This window comes from Lynx rufus, unplaced genomic scaffold (genome assembly GCF_022079265.1).
Source record: "Lynx rufus isolate CCGP_SWC_20201006 ecotype Redwood Valley unplaced genomic scaffold, mLynRuf1.p SCAF_1, whole genome shotgun sequence".
Lineage (NCBI taxonomy): Eukaryota > Metazoa > Chordata > Mammalia > Carnivora > Felidae > Lynx > Lynx rufus.
The window spans coordinates 206,716,461-206,735,200 of record NW_025814823.1 but is presented as its reverse complement, the minus strand read 5'-3'; the positions used below and the strand labels follow the sequence as shown (position 1 = coordinate 206,735,200).

Below are 18,740 nucleotides of genomic sequence, written 5' to 3'. Positions count from 1 at the left end.
AAAAAAAGAATGGAGTTTATGGTGAAAGGGGAGCAAAGAAATGGTAGGAGTCAAGAAAAGCTTTTTAAATGGTTGTTATCAGGGTATGTTTGTATACCAGTGAGAAGAAACCAAAGAGAGGAACAGATAACATTAAAATGAAGATCAGTCATTAGATTCATGCGGATGCCAGTAAAATGCTTATCATAAGGCCAGATCGCCCTCATGTTCGTTTTGGTAGGTATGCTTTTCTAGACAAGAGACAAAATTCATGGTAAATTCTAATGATATCTCTGCTTCACACACATACACACTAATTCCCACAGAGAAAAATCGAACTTAGCTACATAATCAAATATCACCATCTAGTGGCTGAAACCTAAAAAGCCAACATTTCAAAGTTGGGACTCACCCTGCGACTCTTGAAAAGGTGCATATCCCAGTTAGTAACAATTCTAGAAAATGACATCTGAACAAAATAACTCATAAAAAGTCTTAATATTACATGAAATGTGCCAATCACATATAAAATCCTAAAATATAATATCTGAAACACATTTATTGAATGTTTCCTAGATGCTAGGTGCCATGTTAATCTCCTTTACATTAACTTGCCTTTTAATCCCCCAAATAGTCTATGAGAGAAGGCTCACCATTTTACATATGAGGAAATTAATACTTAAAGTTAATAATCTGCCAAAGGTTATATAGATAGAAATGATAAAGCTAGGATCTGAAGGGAGGTAAAATGACTTCAAACTCCACACTCTTAAACCACTATACTCACAATACTGTCTCTGTTAAGCGTCAAAATTACTTACTGGTTAGATAGAAGAATACACCAGATTTTGGTTACAAAGAATCATAAACACTGTAAGGTAGAACTTCAGATCTTAAAACCCATTCTATTGCAAACTGAAGTCTTCCAAGAGTAGTTACAGTTAGTTACTAATGAAGTAAACTGACAGCAGGAGGTTCTGTAATGCTAAAGAACTGTGCTGCCTTTGAAGGAAGGGTGACATTAACATACTTGGATTGTGCTACATTTCACTGTTCAACAACCCTTTAAGTGCTAAATAAATGAGAAAATATCAAGCGTAAAAAAGACGAAGGAAGGACGGACCAGAGAAAGGGAATCACAAGGAAGCAAAAGTTTGTATCCTAGGAAGTAGAAATAGCTTCCTCTTGTCATTCAACCTCTAGGGGTTCCTCTAGAGGCACCCCTACTTCTCCACCACTCTAATGATTAGTACTCATGCCAAGTTCAAGCTCTTCCACATTTTGATGTACTTAATCCATGTCATCATTTTACAAAAAATCCAACCTAAAAATGGCGACTTGATTTTTTACAACCTTTAAGATGGTAACTTGAGGAGGAGAGATTCCAACCCAAGAACTGGGAATACACACAACTGTGAAATTCCCCTCCCCGCTTCCAGATTAAGACTGGGGACTTCTGCCACTGCTTCCAGAGCACAGGAGGTAACTAAGAAGGCCAACAGGGTGATAAAATGGTGATAAAATGATTGAGACCCCCAAATACACAATATCCAGAGTCAGAGTCTTCTTGAAGTTGAAATCATTGTATCAATTAACTTGCAAAATAACAGCAAATACAGAACAAAAATATATCCTGAACATAGAGATAAATGAAACAAATAAAGAATTATTTTACATTTATCAAGCACTCAAGGCTGATTTTTTAAATCAAATTTACTGGAGTATAATTTAGATGACAAAACATGTACCCATTCTAAGCATACTCTTCGAGTTTTTACTAATGTGTATACTTATGTAAATACCACAACCATCATAACAAAGAATGCAGAAGTTCCCTATGCCCTTTCACAGTCAACCCACCCCAATTTCTGGTTCCAGACAACCACTGATATTCTGTCACTATAGATTATATTTGTCTTTAGAAATGTACATAGATGGAATCAGAGAGTATGCCCTCTTCCTGACTTCTTTCTCTGAACATACTGATTTTTGGATGCATTAATCGTTCCTTTTCATCACTCAATAGGATTGTCACTATAGATTAGATGTGTCTTTAAAGAGATGTACACAGATGAAATTAGATAGTGTGCACTCTTTCCGATTTCGTTCTCTGAACATAGTAATTCTGGATGCATCAATCATTCCTTTTCATTATTCCATAGGATACTACTGGATGGATACACAAAAAGTTGTTTATCCATTTACCTGTTGATGGACATTTTGACTGTTTCCATTTCATGAGCACTAGGAATAAAACTACTAGGAACATTGTTAGATAAGCCTCTGAGTGAATATATGTTTTCCTTTCTCCTGAATAAATATCTAGGAAGGAGCAGACTGCTGGATTGTATGGTAAGGTGTATGTTTAACTTCACAAAACAGCCAGACTGTTTTCCAAAGTAGTGAAACTATCTCACATTTTCATACGCAATATATGAAACTTTGAGTTGCTCCACATCCTTGCTTGATATTGCCAGTCTTTTCAATTTTACCATTCCAGTGGTTATGTACTAGTATGCTGTGATTTGAATGTGAAGTTTTCTGGTGACTAATCATGCTGAGCAGCTTTTCATGTGCTTACTGGCTATTCGTCTATCTTCTTTTGTAGAGCTTCAGGTCAAATTTTGTATCCACTCTTTAATTGGATAGTGTCTTACCAGTGAGTTGTGAGAGTGCCTTACATAGCCTAGGAAAACGTCTTATGTCAGATATATGTATTATAAATATTTTCTTGCAGTCTGTGGCCTGACTTTCCATTTCCTTAATTATGCCTTTTGATAACCAGAAGCTTTAACTTTGATCAATTCACTGCATAAATGCGAGTCATTTCTGTATTTTATATTCTTTATGATCTGCAGATGTCCATTCTTTTTTTTTTTAATTTTTTTTTTCAACGTTTATTTATTTTTGGGACAGAGAGAGACAGAGCATGAACGGGGGAGGGGCAGAGAGAGAGGGAGACACAGAATCGGAAACAGGCTCCAGGCTCCGAGCCATCAGCCCAGAGCCTGACGCGGGGCTCGAACTCACGGACCGTGAGATCGTGACCTGGCTGAAGTCGGACGCTTAACCGACTGCGCCACCCAGGCGCCCCTGCAGATGTCCATTCTTACACTAAAACTATACAGGTACAGCATTCAAGAATGTGGTGATGACAGTTCGTGAGAGTGAGACCTGTGCTATTAGCACAGAGCTGGCTTGGGATTCTCTCTCTCTGCCCCTCCCCCACTATCTCTCTCTCAAAATAAATAAATACGCTTTAAAAAAAGCAAATCTTCTAAAAACAAAAATAAAATAAAAAACATGGTGACAAAATAAAGTAGCGTAAGTTCTCTAAGTCTTTTTTATTATGTAAAATTGTTTTGGCCAGTCTAGATTCTTCACATTTCCACATAAATTTTAGCATAAGCTTGTCAATTACTACAAAATCAAGATTGGTAGGGTTTTGATGGGAACTGCATCGAGTTTACAGCTCAATTTGGGGAGAACTAACATCTTTTTTTTTTTTTTAATGCTTATTTCTTTTTGAGAGAGACAGAGACAGAATGAGAGTGGGTTAGGGGCAGAGAGAGAGGGAGACACAGAATCCAAAGCAGGCTCCAGGCTCTGAGCTGTCAGCACAGAGCCCAACACGGGGCTCGACCTCACAAGCCGTGAGATCATGACCTGAGCCGAAGTCGGATGCTCAACCGGCAGAGCCACCCAGGCACCCCGGGGAGAACTAACATCTTAACAGAACGTCATCTTCTGATTCATGAACTGGGTATATATATGTGTGTGTGTGTGTATATGTGTATGTATAAATATATACATATATGTGTATATATGTGTATAAATATGTACATCTATATGTATGTGTGTGTAAATAGATGCATGTATGTGTGTATAAATATATACATGTGTGTATATGTGTATGGAATATACATATACAATACAAATATGTATAGATATACATGTATATATTTATCTCAGTTCCTTGAATTTTTCTTACCAATGTTCCATAGATTACCATGTACAGTTCTTATACATATTTTGTTGAATTTTTTTCTAATAATTTTGTTTGGGGATGGTACTGTGAATGGTACTTTTTAAAAATTTCACTTTCCAATGTTTCATTTTATCTCCACCCTTGGCTTATGACCTTCTTCCTATTATTTTTTGTGGTTGCTCTAGAGTTTAGGTTCAAATAACACTATACTACTTCACATATACTATAAGAGCCTAGTAGCAATATAATTCCTTTTACCTCTGCCTGCTCAATTACTACTGTTGTCATGTATTTACTTCTGCACGTAATAAATCTCTAATATGTTGCCAGTTTATTTATTTTTTAAATTTTATTTATTTTTGTAAATTTACATCCAAATTAGTTAGCATATAGGGCAACACTGATTTCAAGAGTAGATTCCTTAGTGCCCCTTACCCATTTAGCCCATCCCCCCTCCCACTACCCCTCCCGTGACCCTCAGTTTGTTCTCCATATTTATGAGTCTCTTCTGTTTTGTCCCCCTCCCTGTTTTTATATTCTTTTTGTTTCCCTTCCCTTATGTTCATCTGTTTTGTCTCTTAAAGTCCTCATATGGGTGGAGTCATATGATATTTGTCTTTCTCTGACTAATTTTGCTTAGCATAATACCCTCCGGTTCCATCCACGTAGTTGCAAATGGCAAGATTTCATTCTTTTTTTGATTGCCGAGTAATACTCCATTGTATATATATACCACATCTTCTTTATCCATTCATCCATCGATGGACATTTGGGATCTTTCCATACTTTGGCTATTGTTGATAGTGCTGCTATAAACATGGGGGTGCATGTGTCCCTTCGAAAGAGCACAGCTGTATCCCTTAGATAAATGCCTAGTAATGCAATCACTGGGTCGTAGGGTAGTTCTAGTTTTAGTTTTTTGAGGAACATGATGCTAGTTTTTTAAAATCAATTATCCTTTAAAAGAATTCTAAAACTTAAAAAGTCTTCATACTTACCCATGTTTATTTATCATTTCTAGCACCCATTATTCTTCTGTTTAAAAAAATTTTTTTAATGTTTATTTATTTTTGAGAGAGACAGAGACAGAATGTGAGCGGGAGAGGGGCAGAGAGAAAGGGAGACAGAATCTGGAGCAGGCTCCAGCTCTGAGCAAGCTGTCAACACAGAGTCTGACACAGGGCTTGAACTCACAAACCTCAAGATCATGACCTGAGCCGAAGTTGGACGCTTAACCAACTGAGCCACCCAGGTGCCCCCTTATTGTTCTGTTTAGATACAAATTTCATTTCATACCATTTTCTTCCCCCTGAAGAGTTTCTTTTAATATTTTTTGAAGCGTAGGCTTACTGGCAATGAGTTACTTCAGCTTTTGTTTGATAAAGTTATTTTGCCTTATTTTAATTTTTTAAGTTTATTTATTTTGAGAGAGAGGGAGAGAGTGCAAGGGAGGGGCCAAGAGAGAGGGAGAGAGAATCCCTGTTGTCAGGCTCCATGCTGTCAGTGCAGAGCCCTGCGCGGAGCTCAATCTCACAAACCGTGAGATCATGACCTGAGCTGAAATCACGAGCTGGACGCTTAACTGACTGAGCTGCCCAGGCGCATTTGCCTTTATTTTTGAAAGATATTTTTTGTGGCATATATAATTCTAAGCCGATAATTTTATTTTCTTTCAGAACCTTAAAAATGTCATCCTATTACCTTAACTAGACCTTCACCTCCGCTGCTACACTTTGAAATCCACAGCCACATCTGCAGCAAGGATGTTTCCCATGGGCTGTTCCCCCCACTGACTGAGAATAGCAGGTGACAGTAAGATGGGCCCATTCGCTGGAGGCCATGGGACTTCCCTTATAGATGACCTGGACTTGGAAGAGTACCCAAGGTCTTGCCTAAGATGCTTCCACTCAAATATCCTTCTTTTTCTCTTTCACTACGGGTCAGACACCGTGGTCTGATGGCTCTCCCAAATAACCCAGCTCCCTTCCCATTTTCTTTCATTCAGATGTTTCCGCTAATAAAATCTTTGCATACTTAATCTGCTCTTGGCATCTGCTTGTCAAAGGACTCAACTAGCATAGCTGTTAATACCATTAAGTGTATTTTTATTTTGGATACTGTATCTTTCACCTCTAGATGTGCCATTTGTTTACCTTTCATTTCACTCCTGATGAGGTTCATGTTTCCTTTTAAGTATCTGAACAGTTATATTACCACTGTAAAGTCTTCATCTGCTATTTCCATCATCTATCTTATTTCTGAATCTGTTTCTGTCAGTTGATTTTTCTCCTGTTTACAAGTCAATTTTCTCCTCCTCAGCATGTCTAGTAATTTTTCACCAAATGCTAGCTATTTGTAAATGTTATGCAGCTGACTGGAAATTTTTGACTACTCTGGCAGGCATTTAAATAACTTCTATATGAGTTGAAACCTTTCAAAACCTGTTTTTGAGCTCTGCTAGGGAAGGTCTATCATACCCCTCCCTCCAGGGATAGTATAGTTGTTCTAGTATGGCGTATCTCCTTTGGGGACTTTAGTGAATGTCACCGGTGACCACCAAAGACTCTCCACTCTGTGGATGAAGCTTGAATGTCTCTCTGCTCTGTATGAACTCTGGAATGATTCAGCTTACAACTCCCCAGTCAGTTTGCTGGACTTGTGGAATTTCCCCCATAGCTGAATGGCTTAACGTTCAACAAATACAGGGGACCTCGTACAGATTTCTAGAGCACTTCCTCTGAGGAGCCCCCTCTTCTCTGGTACTCTGCTCCACAACTTCTAGCTGCCTTAGCCTCTCTAAAACCCCGTCTCCAGCTCCTGAATTCAGCAAGACACTAGGATCCATCTGGTTTCCCAGAGGATGATATAATAGGGAGAAGTGTGGGTTATGAGGAAAGAAATGAGACTCAGAAAAGAGCAATGATCCTCAAGTGCCATATTCTCATGCAAGAGGAGGGTAGGAAACTTCTAATCCCAAAGGCCCTTTGTGGCTGGGATATGAAATAAAAAATAAAATACTGTGTTCTAATTTGGAGTTTAAAAATGTACATTCCTATAGCTTGGGTGGCTTAGTCCTTAAGCATCTAACTTGATTTCAGTTCAGATTATGATCTCAAAGTTCGTGAAATTGAGCCCCACATCAGGCTCTACACTGACAGGGATTGGATTCTCTCTCCCTCCTCTCTCTGCCCCTCTCCCTGCTCATGCACATGCTCCCTCTCTCAAAATAAATAAATATTTTTTACAAATGTATATTCCTATAGATACAATTAAACAAATGGTAGTTAACCCACAAAACACCTATTTGGCCACAATATAGCAAATAAAATGTAGTTTTATAAATATTTAACATATATTGACTGGGGGTCTGGTAGGTGCCACAAATTAATTGTTCTAAGTGCTGAAGATATTATAGAAAAGTCACACAAAGTCCCTACTGTCCTGGAACTCACATTCCTACAGAAGAGAAACAGATAACATATGAGCAAATAGCTAAATAAGTGTATAAGGTAACTTCAAAAAGGGAGAAATGCTAACAAAAAAGGTTCACGTGATTAAAGACCAAGGGGACCTGGGGGTACTACTTCCAACTGGATGCCCAGAGAGGGGCTCACAGAGATGAAAACATGTGCACAGAGATCAGAAGGACAAGAAGACAGACATCAGAAAACAGAAGACAAAAACTTTTCAGACAGAGGTGTCAGGAGACAAAACTGTATCAGAACTGTGTTCAAAAACCCAAGGAAGGCTGGTGTGACTAAAATGTAGTAAAAATGAGAATGCTTAAAGATTAAGTTGATTCAAAGACAGGGACTGGGGGGGTTGTGGTTATTGTAGTTTAATTTAGCTTCACTGTCCCTCCTTATTTTTTTTATTCCTCATATTACTTAAATGACGTTTAACATTATCTCATGTATGCTTTTTATCTCAGATATTTTTAAAGTATTATTTTTATTTAGTTTTGGCATAGAGTAGCCAAACCGTTCAATTCCACTAGATTCTTTTTATTCTGTTTAGTTCTCTCCTAAGCTGTGTATGTATACTCCAAAACAAATGCTAACCAGCAAAAAACTTAATCATCTCACCGTGTTCTCCATTCAAAATAAAGCATCCAACCCAGCTGATTTTGGTGAAATGACTCAATGTTTTGACATGCAGGCAGAAAACAAGAGTTATTTTGTTTATCTACACAGTGGATAGCTCTCCTCCACCACAGGAAATTCACAGGGACTCCCATGGCAATAAGTGAATAGCTTTTCCCTTCTGCACTAGTGTGGTCTAGAGAAAAAGGCAAAAACAAAGTTAATGAACTTTTAACAGGCATTTACAGGAATTTCTAAAGATGTTTTATGGATGTTCTGCAAATGATTTCATAAATGTGGAAAATTTATAGTTGGTTTCTTCTGACTAAGACAGAATGGTCAATCTTGCAAAGTTCTACAAAAGAGAAAGTTTTTATGGCTAAAATACCACAAATGAGAATTCACAAAGTAACACTAGACTGTTAAGCTGTTAATTGTCCTTGACTTTTATTTATTTTCTATCTCATTTCCAATTTGAGGTGCTAACATACTATAGTTTAGGCACCTTTTGATATCTTATATTAAAATATAGTAATAAAAGACTACTCCAAGAATCTAAAATAAAAACAGACCTAGACACTAAAATGCTGCTTCCTCAACTCTGACTCATTCATGACAAAAATGATTAACAAGGGGGTGCCTGGGTGGCTCACTCGGTTAAGCATCCGACTTCGGCTCAGGTCACGATCTCGCAGTATGTGAGTTCGAGCCCCACAGCGGACTCTGTGCTGGCAGCTAGGAGCCTGGAGCCTGCTTCAGATTCTGTGTCTCCCTCTCTTTCTCTGCCCCTCCCCTGCTCATGCTCTGTCTCTCTCACTCTCAAAAATGAATAGATGTTAAAAAATATTTTTTAAAAAATGATTAACAAGGAATCTTATAACCACCCTGACAAAATTTAATTAAGAAAGAAGAAAAAAAGAACAAAGAAAAGAAAATTGCTTTTTGCTCAGTACTACTTCTTTTAATTTCTCAAATTCTTCTTTATCACATGGAAGATACCAAAGGTACACAGACCTGACTTTAGATCTCTGGATGATCTGAAGAATATTCTGTCCTAAACAAAGACCTATTCAGATACTACTGCTGACCATACATCTTCTCAAAATCATATCCATAGTGCAAATAAAACAACAGTCCTCATGCTGATTAATTCTCTTAATACGATGTATTTCCTTCACTAAGGATAAATGTTTCAAAATTTTATAAAAATACGACTTTCAGCAGATATTAAACACAGCAAACTGACACAGGCATGATGTCTTTCAAACAGCCGCATTGCTAACAACCTGCTGTTATTTATCTCCCAATATGATGCAACAGAAAGCACAAACATAACTCTTAAGTATTCTTGCCAAAAAGGTTACTCAGAATCTAAATCAAACCTCCACACTTCAGTTTACAAGAAACATGTGAGAAAGAGAAACAAGTTAAATGACATCCATAAAGGAACAATCAAATAGAAAATTGGTCTAGACTCTTCAAAAAGTCATTATCATGGGGGATACAGTAGAGGACCTACATAAACACTAAAGAGATATAATCGCCAAATGAAACGTATGAACTCTGATTGGATCCTGGTTTTTAAAAAATATTGTAAATGACGTTTCAGTGAAAATTAGAAAAAACTAAATATGGGCTGCATATTAGTTTATAGGAATGTTAACATTCATAGAGTTAACAGTTATTGTGTTTAATAAAAGAATTTCCTTATTCTTTCTTGAAGTAGTCTCCATGCCCAATGTGGGGCTTGAACTCATGACCAAGATCAAGATAAAGAGCAACATGCTCCACCAAGGGAGCCAGCCAGGAGCCCCAAGCATATCCTTATTCTTATAAGAAGCATGCTAAATTAGGAGAGAGGTGTCATTATGTTTACAACTTATTTTCAAATAGATCACCAAAAAAACTGGAAACATACAACTATGTATGTCAGTGTGTGCATATTTACGTACAGAAAGATAACTAAATAAAGCAATTATTGGAAATTTTGAGTCTAGATAAGAGGAAATATGGGGGGGGGGGTTGAGCTTCTTTCGACTCTAATATAGAACTGAAATTTTAAAAAATAAAAATGTTGTGGGGCACCTGGGTGGCACAGTTGGTTAAGCGTCCAACTCTTGATCTCAGTTCAAGTCATGATCTCACAGTTCGTGAGTTCAAGTCCTGCATCAGGCTCTGTGCTGATGGCGAGGAACCTGCTTGGGATTCTGTCTCTCCTCTCTGTCCCTCCCCTGCCTGTGCATGCACACATGCTCTCTCTCATTCTAACTAACTAAATAAATAAATAAACTTCAAAAAAAAAAAAAAAAAGTCCTTTCCTGCCTCTAGGTTATAAAGCTACTCTTCTATATTTTCTTTCGTTAACTGTGTAGTTTTACATTTCACACTGAGATTTTCTATCTCTCTGGAGTCCATCTTTGTATGTGGTATTAGATACATTTTTTATATATATTTTGTTTTCCTATATATTTTATTTTCCTACATATAGAACTGTGTTTTCCCATATATAAACTTCTAGCTTTTTCTACACAATCTACTAACCAATGGGTCCTCTCCCCACTGATTTGTGAAAGAATGATTTTTGGTCCCACTGAAAGACCTAAGCAGAGGCAGGGGAAAAGGAATAAGAGAATAGGAAAAAGAGGAAAGGGAAAAAAGGGAAAAAGAGGAAAGGGAAAAAAGGAAAAAAGAAAAGGGTAAAGGGTAAACAGAAAAGTATAAGAGCTTAGCTGAGGATAAGGCTGAGGATAAATGAAACTACTGTCAAATTCCTGTGCACCAACCATATTTACTGAAGTATATAAAAGCCAATGGCAGAGGATAACTGAACATCTATTTAAAAAAACAAAAAAGTACATGTCCTCAAAACCCTTCAAGAAACATCTAATATATCTGGTATATAATAACACAAAGAGAAAGATTCCAGAAATTAAACTATCTCCTATCAAACAATAATTTGCATTACATTTCATTTAGCATATACCCTTATTTAGACAGAACAAAAATGATGACAAAAGCAGACATTACAAGTATCTTGAAGACTCTTCTACAAACTTTCAGATTCCATGGGAATGCTGAAATATGTCTTTAAAACTTATTTATTTGATGAATTTAGCACCTAGATCAGATTTTTAAAACATAAATTTATAGAATTCATAACTCTTCATCTCATTACTGGCAGTCAGAAATGTAAACTTTTCTCTGTAAGAAAACTCCAAAAACATACCTTTTATTTTCAACCAAACTGGCTCCTTCATCCTTCAGCTGCTTACTTTTCTCAACACAGCCCTCGAGGAGACTTTCTTTCCTGCGTTTAACCGCATGAAGCCAGCTCCCTTCTTCATTCTCAACTACATCCTTCTCATCAGCAGCTTCGGCTTCAAACTGCTGTGAAGTGACCTTTGAGACCTTCTCCCCAATTCTTCTCTTCCATCCAAAGGAAGCCATTCTGGAAAATTACAAACAAACAACTTTAAAATTCAAATTTGGCCTTTAGAGAAGTATTACAAATGATAGGTGAAGACAGATAAGAGAATCAGACTGTCACCAGTTTTTTTGTTGTTGTTTTGGTTTGTTTTGTTTTGAGAGAGCACACATGCAGGGGACGGGGAAAGGGAGAAAGAGAATTCCAAGCAGGCAGGATTCGATCTCACACCTTGATCTCACAACTGACTGTGAGATCTTGACCTGAGCTGAAATCAAGAGTCAAACACTTGGGGAGCCTGGATGGCTCAGTCAGCTAAGCGTCCAACTTGGGCTCAGGTCAGGATTTCACCATTCATGAGTTCGAACCCATCATTGGGCTCTCTGCTATTAGTTCAGAGCCCACTCTGGATCCTCTATCGCCCTCTCTCTCTGCCCCTCTCCTGCTCACACTCGCTCTCTCTCAAAAAGAAAAATAAAACATTAAAAGAAAAAAAAGAGTCAGATGCTTAACTGTCACCACTTTTTAAACTCTTAATTAAATAATGGATCGAGGCAATAATCAACAAAGGGTGCTAACATCACAAAGGAACACAACTGGTCAGTAAGTATCTCCTGTTGGAAGTGGCATACTACCCATGAAGTATCCTTGCCAAAAATTAATCCTGAATCAGATCAAGTCTAACAAATTCTACCAGTTTATAGAAAATACGGAATGCAGATGAGCGTGCTAAATAACATGCCAGAGATGCAGACAGCAAATAACAAAAACTAAAAAATAAAACTGGTTTCTTCAGGAAATAAACTTCCAGGAAAGCAGAGAGAGAGAGAGAGAGAGAGAGACAGAGACAGAGACAGAGAGACAGAGAGAGAGAGAGACAGAGAAAGATGGAGGTAAAAAGAGACTTCAAAGATTTAATAACCAAATATAATGCATGGGTTTTGTTTAGCTCTGGATTCAAGCAAGCCAATTGGGAGGAAACATTTAGGAAATAATAGGGAAAATCGGAACACTGATTTGATACTTGATGGTATTAAAAAATTACTGCTATTTTTTAAGGTCTGATAATAGTACTGTAATTATGTTTATAACAAAAAGATAAGCATTCTTGCTAAAACATAATTACAGTACTATTATCTTTTAGGAATGTATACTAAAATATTTCACATGGAATCCTATGATATCTAGAAATTGTTTCAAAGTGATCACCAGAGGGGGCAGGGTACAACACAGGAGAAATACAGATGGAAACATTGCTCTGAGTTGATAATAGATACAGTTAGGTGATATGCACATAGGATTCCTTGTACTTTCCTCTCTCATACACGTTTGAAATTTTTCACAATAAAAAGTTTTAAGAGTCAAACTTGGTATATAACTTAATTCACAGAACTATTGGGTAAATCTAAAAAAATAACAGGGGCGCCTGGGTGGCGCAGTCGGTTAAGCGTCCGACTTCAGCCAGGTCACGATCTCGCGGTCCGTGAGTTCGAGCCCCGCGTCGGGCTCTGCGCTGATGGCTCAGAGCCTGGAGCCTGCTTCCGATTCTGTGTCTCCCTCTCTCTCTGCCCCTCCCCCATTCATGCTGTGTCTCTCTCTGTCCCCAAAATAAAAAAAAAAAAAAAAAAAAAAAAACATTAAAAAAAAAAAAATAACAAATGTTAGGGGCACCTGGATGGCTCAGTCAGTTGAGCACCTGACTTTAGCTCAGGTCATGATCTCACAGTTCGTGGGTTCGAGCCCCACTCTGGGCCCTGTGCTGATAGCTCAGAACCTAGAGCCTGCTTCAGATTGTGTCTCCCTCTCTCTCTGCCTCTTCCCCTCTGGCCCTCTGGCCCTCTCTCTCTCAAAAATAAATAAAACACTAAAAAAAAATTTTAAATAACAAATGTTAAACTGTTTTGTATATCAGCAATGATACACAAATGTAAAGGATAAGAAAGGACAATTGATGGAACAAAATTAAAGAAAACCATAAAAGCATTCAACAAGTATTTATTTAGAGAAGGAATTTATGATGACATCCAAGAACTCTTACTAATTATATGGATGAGCTTAAAGATACTGAGAAACTCCTGGAAAGGCATATAAATTTCTGTTATGTCTGTGTGTTTTCTGGAGAAGAGTGTCTAAACTTTCATTCCATTCTCAAGGGACTCCATAACTCCAAAGAGATTATGATCAACTGAGTAATCAACCAGGGGGATAAAGAAAAGCAATGAAGCAGATGTTTTTATAAAATTATCAAATAATGGGCATTCGAGGAGTAAAGGAAGAAGAGAAACGAAATAATGAATAAGTTCTACCAGGTGTCAAGGTCTTCATCACTGAGGCACATGGCTGAAATGAAATATAAGTAATCAATAGAAGGGAGGGGACAAAAAAGTAAAGATGACTATGAGATAATTCACATGGAAAGGCCTAAGATAATGGCAGAACTTGTAGGGATGAGAAGATTATAGGTCATGTGCCTAAGTTTCTAATGAATACAAGGAAGTCTCAATAAATTACTGCGATCAAGAAATGCACAAGCAGATATGGGTGAACCACATATTCTCCCCTGGAGCAGGGATTATTTAAAAAAAAAAAAAAAAAAACAACCTAGAGTAGTAATGTATTATAAGCTATACTAGGAAATCAGGATAATGGCAGACTCTCTACCCAGACCCGTTATAATAGAGAAGAATGAGTTTCCTATGTTTGAAGAGGACTATAAGTAACTTAGGGGAAGAACCAAGAAATGGCTGAAAATGAAGTGTGGTTACTATGGAAAAGAAGGCCAGAGGCACAAAATGAAAACAATGTCAGAAAATAAATCATTAGGAAGGTCTCATAAGACATCAGGATATCAAGAAGAACTCTTGTATTTATGACTGTCCCTAAAAGTGACAAGAATGAGGATGACTACATTACCTGCCTTCAAGTTTCCAAATGAACTCTGTTCCTAAAGCAGCAATGTGAGGAACCAGGTACTGTGGGAACCCTGTTAACAGAGGAAAGTCTGGTGTATTCACTAATGTCAAATTACATTAGAAATCATCAGTCAGGTCTATATATTATTGGAAGCAGGGTTTAAGGTGGCGAGGAAAGGAAAAAGGAACAGAGAGACCCAAATATATTTTTTAAAAATTAATGGGTAATCAGACTCCCATTACCATCCCCTATCTCCAACCTGAACCATTGTTCTAAATGTCAAAGACAGGTATAGGCTAAGTCCCCAGATGGTGGTTCTCAAGCATGTGTGAAAAGCCATGCACAACACCGCCTCAGGTGTTTCTGCCATTTTCCTCCACAAATGCTTTAAGCTCTTCTAGAGACCAGAGGCTGTGGAGATCAGGAGAGAATGAGGTTACAGGGTATAAAAGGCCTGATGACTGCTAGTAACTGACAAGTTTAGCCTTGAAGAGAGTGAAAAGAATACATTCCTCTCAGACAAGAGTTCATACTGAGTGAAAAGTACAGACAAGTTCAGGGGTAGAGGGAAAAGACAATGAAGGATTTCATACCCCAAGCTTCAAATTTCCCAGAGAAATAGGTGGCTAGTCATTGGCTCCAAGTAAAGGGAAAAGAAACAGATCTGAGTACTTGAGAAGAAAAGTTCTGAGTCACTAGAGAGAATGGGAAGATAGGAAAATCAACAATAAGGGATGAATAAAGATACCAAACAGTATCAAGGGCCACTGAGGTTAAAATCCACTGAATCTGTTACCAAGGGCCATTAGCACAGTTTTGTATTTTCTTCAACTGTCTGGAGACAAGGGTATAGTCAATCCACTCCAGGATAAGTGCTATTGGAGAGTAAACAAAAAAGGATACTATGACTTCAGTGGAGACTCTTGAGGCTTCCTGGAGGGGAGGCTGACAGGTTTTCAAAAATAAAAGTCAGGTTAGTCCTAGGACACATGCAAAACAGTTTCTATCCTGAAAAACTTAATACTCAGGTATTAAGGTATCTTAATTAGTACTAGTTTGCTGTTCCTCTAAGGATATCTGAACATGAAATTAAAGCTTCTTATAAATAAGGTTTTCCTGAATCTATAGTTAGATGCACAAGGCGCCAACATCTTAGCCTTCACGTTTTTTCACCCGGATAAGAAACCATATGGGTAAACCATAATCACAGAGGTTTCACGTTAAACTCATGAAACATAAATTCATTTTACATAGAATCATAGTTAATGAATGCCATGAAACTCTAAACAACAATGTTGTGTTCTAAATTCTTTTGCTGGTTCAATGATCTCTACAGTAGGCATTCAGTTACTGTTGTCGGCTGGACAGTTTATCCAACCACAAACCGAGAATGCCTGTCTTCACTGCATAGGAGGAGGCAGCACCTAAGGCGAGAAACCACTAGATGAACACCATTAGGAAATCAAAGCAGGATCCTTCGGGTATCGGGATGTATTCAGAGGCGAGAGATTCAAGAAGCAATTTACCCGAAAATGTCACCGCGCGAGAGAAACTTGTATTACTAAGTTCCTCTCGTTTCCAAAACAATAAAGATATGCGAAGCTCATAAAGGCTGCCCTGGACGTCCCCCGCGAGTCCACCAGGCCGCCAGCAGCTGCAGACACGCTCAACCAGAGGTGGGAAGCAAGCTCGGTTCCGCTCCTCCCACCGTTAAGGGAAGGTCAAAGCCGCACCCGCCGCCGTGGAAACGCGGAAGCCGCTCCTGCCTTGGTGTAAGGGAGGGCCCGACCCCTAGAAATGCTCGTCCCTAAAGACCAACCTTAGCGTCCCGGCTCTGCCGCACCTCCGTCGCGTCTCAACTCCGACTTCTGAAGGTCCTTTCTCCCCTAACCACAAGACCCACCAGCCTCGTTTTCCTCCTCTTCCTGGGCTTCCACCACGGTCAGCGTACCCTCAGTTACCTAATGACCACTCCCCTGGTCCCGTGTTTACATTGTGCTTGCCCTTTACCGACCGGAAGCGGAAACTAACATGCCCGACCTCCTACCTGCCTGCCTTTGATGCCAGGTCTCTCAAGAAACTGGCCTGGCCGACCCGAGGCGTCGGAACCGCTCAGAGAAGCGGGTAGGGAAGAGGCGACTCTCAAAGCCCTTAAGGTCGGCCAGTCCCTTTCCCGGGACCACAAATCCCAGAAGTCGCTGCGGTAGCCTCCACCCCCATTACCCTCTGGGATCTGTAGTCCGGGCCACCCGGACCCGGAGCGCCCTCTAGCAGCAGTCGGGGGCGTCAGGCGCGCGGACGACGGCAGTGCCGGAGCGCGGGAAACTGCGGCTGCGCAGGTTGAGGTGCGCGCAGTCAAAATCAGGCCCCGTGAGACTGCGGGACTCGTTCAGTCGCGAGGTAAAACAAACGGGGGTCGGGGAGAAGGACTTGGGCGGGAATTCATAGCATTAAAATGGGATCCTGCCTTAAAGGAGTTTACAGTCCAGCTGAGAGGCCAGCCTAGACGCAAAGGACGAAGGGAAAACTCCATTGAAAAAGGGTTCAGGGGAGCAGATGAAGCAGATCAAGGAGGCTCTTGGTTCAACTGTAGGCTTCACGTCGGAAAACATAAGTAAATTTGGCCCAGAAGAACTAAAACCTAAACGTAGGTGTAGTTTATGTCTTGAAAATAATTAAGTGGGGAAACGTAACCCAGGGGACTGTTTAGGAAATTGAAAAGATTGTTAATTTATCGACGTGGCTATCTTGTGCAAGGGAAGACCAATTTTGTAGACCATGCTTTTCCAACCTCAGCGTTGTTTGTCAAACTGCATAATCTTTGTTGGAGAAATGGAGTCTCCTGTGCCCCGAAGGGTGTTTAGCAGCATCTCTGGAATCTACCCACTAGATACCGTTAGCATCCACTACCACCACCATTTTACCTCCAGTTGTGACCAATCAAAAACGTCTCCAGTCATTGCCAAGTGTTCCTGGAAGAAAAATTGTTCACCCACCCCTGCCGCATTGAGAACTGCTCTTGTACAACAATGATTCTCCAAGGTGATCTTCAGACCCCTGAGGGTTGCCAAGGCTTCTTCAAACTATTTTTATGCTCATAGGAAGACCTCGCTGGCCTTTTTCACCATGTTAACTTTGCACTGATAATGGAAAAGCAGTGATGGGTAAAACTGCTGACAGCTCAGCTGGTATTAAGCCAATGATACCAAACTGTGCTAGTTGTCCTTGCAGTTTCACCACCACACTCATACTACCAAAAACACAAAACAAAAACACTCAAGAATGTCCTTTAGGAAGTGGTAAAAATTATTAAAATGACCCTGGAGTAGTTTTTAATCTGTATCACAAAATGGGAAGTACTCATTAAGTACTTTTGCCGTGTATTGAAGTATGATGTCACCAGTAAAAGCAATTGTGAGATCGCATTATAAACTGAGGTATACACTTTTGTTGTGTGGAATGCAACTCTTATTTAGAAAACAGCCAGCAGTCCAGCTGGTTATTCAGGATTGGGTATGTGACAGGCCTTATGAAAATGAACAAAAGGAGCCTGTTACTTCAGGAAAACAATGGACACTGTTGCCAATTATACTGTCATATCATAGAAGTATTATCATTTGGAGTATACAACTACTGACATTAATTATAAAAGATACAAAGGTAGTAGAATGTTTCTTAAGAAGGGTAGAGGTTTACATGACTGTTCACTGCAAACCTAAATCAGTGACAATTCATCAAGTCAAATATTTATGATTTGCACACTTTTCTGTAATACTTCTTTAAGCCTTTATAACACGTGTCTCTCGGACAAGACATTCAGCAGGATTTATGCCTTTATAGTCACATTCTTAGTGCTTGGTTCATAGTAGCTATATGAGGGGATATAATTTGTAGAGTGAATAATTTAAGCGGTGCTTAAAGCTGTACTCCTTTCTAGGGGTCTTTCCTAAACCTCCCAAATAACTTTACTCTGATAAAGGCTACCTCCAACACTGAGTTTTCACACTTCACCCACCACTTCCCTACTTACTTTGTCCTATGAACTTGATGTACTTATTAATATATTTAATACATTTCTCAGGCTATTTATTGACAATATGATCTTCCAAGTTGCTAGAAATCCTCTAGGTTTATCATACTTAACATTTATTGGCATTCACAATGAGTAGAACAGTCTATTTGCCTACAATAGAACAGTTCAATAAATATTGATTTTTCAAACAAGAGCATTTATTGTACAGTTTTATACAGTCAGAGTAAATAAATATCTAGAGCAATTTATAAGTTCCCTAAAGAACAATCTTATGTGCTATTCATAGCATTCTTTAGTACTGTTTTCTTTTGTTACAATTAT

General features: G+C 38.9%; 1 protein-coding gene across 4 annotated transcripts in view; it reads right to left on the bottom strand.

Annotated features, from left to right (window-relative positions):
* The window catches only part of TTC33 (tetratricopeptide repeat domain 33), a 40,346-nt gene extending 23,797 nt beyond the window's left edge, over positions 1 to 16,549 (bottom strand). Inside the window, exons 1-3 of one of the 4 annotated variants that reach the window (XM_047093187.1) lie at positions 16,206 to 16,549; positions 14,387 to 14,456; positions 11,276 to 11,497 (exon numbers count right to left, since the gene is read on the bottom strand). In XM_047093187.1, the coding sequence (XP_046949143.1) occupies positions 11,276 to 11,496 (221 nt within the window). In that variant the 5' untranslated portion in view covers position 11,497; positions 14,387 to 14,456; positions 16,206 to 16,549. The remainder of the gene's footprint in view (positions 1 to 11,275; positions 11,498 to 14,386; positions 14,457 to 16,205) is intronic. The other 3 variants (XM_047093198.1, XM_047093194.1, XM_047093206.1) reach the window with 3 other exon arrangements.
* Between the last annotated feature and the right edge of the window lie 2,191 nt (positions 16,550 to 18,740).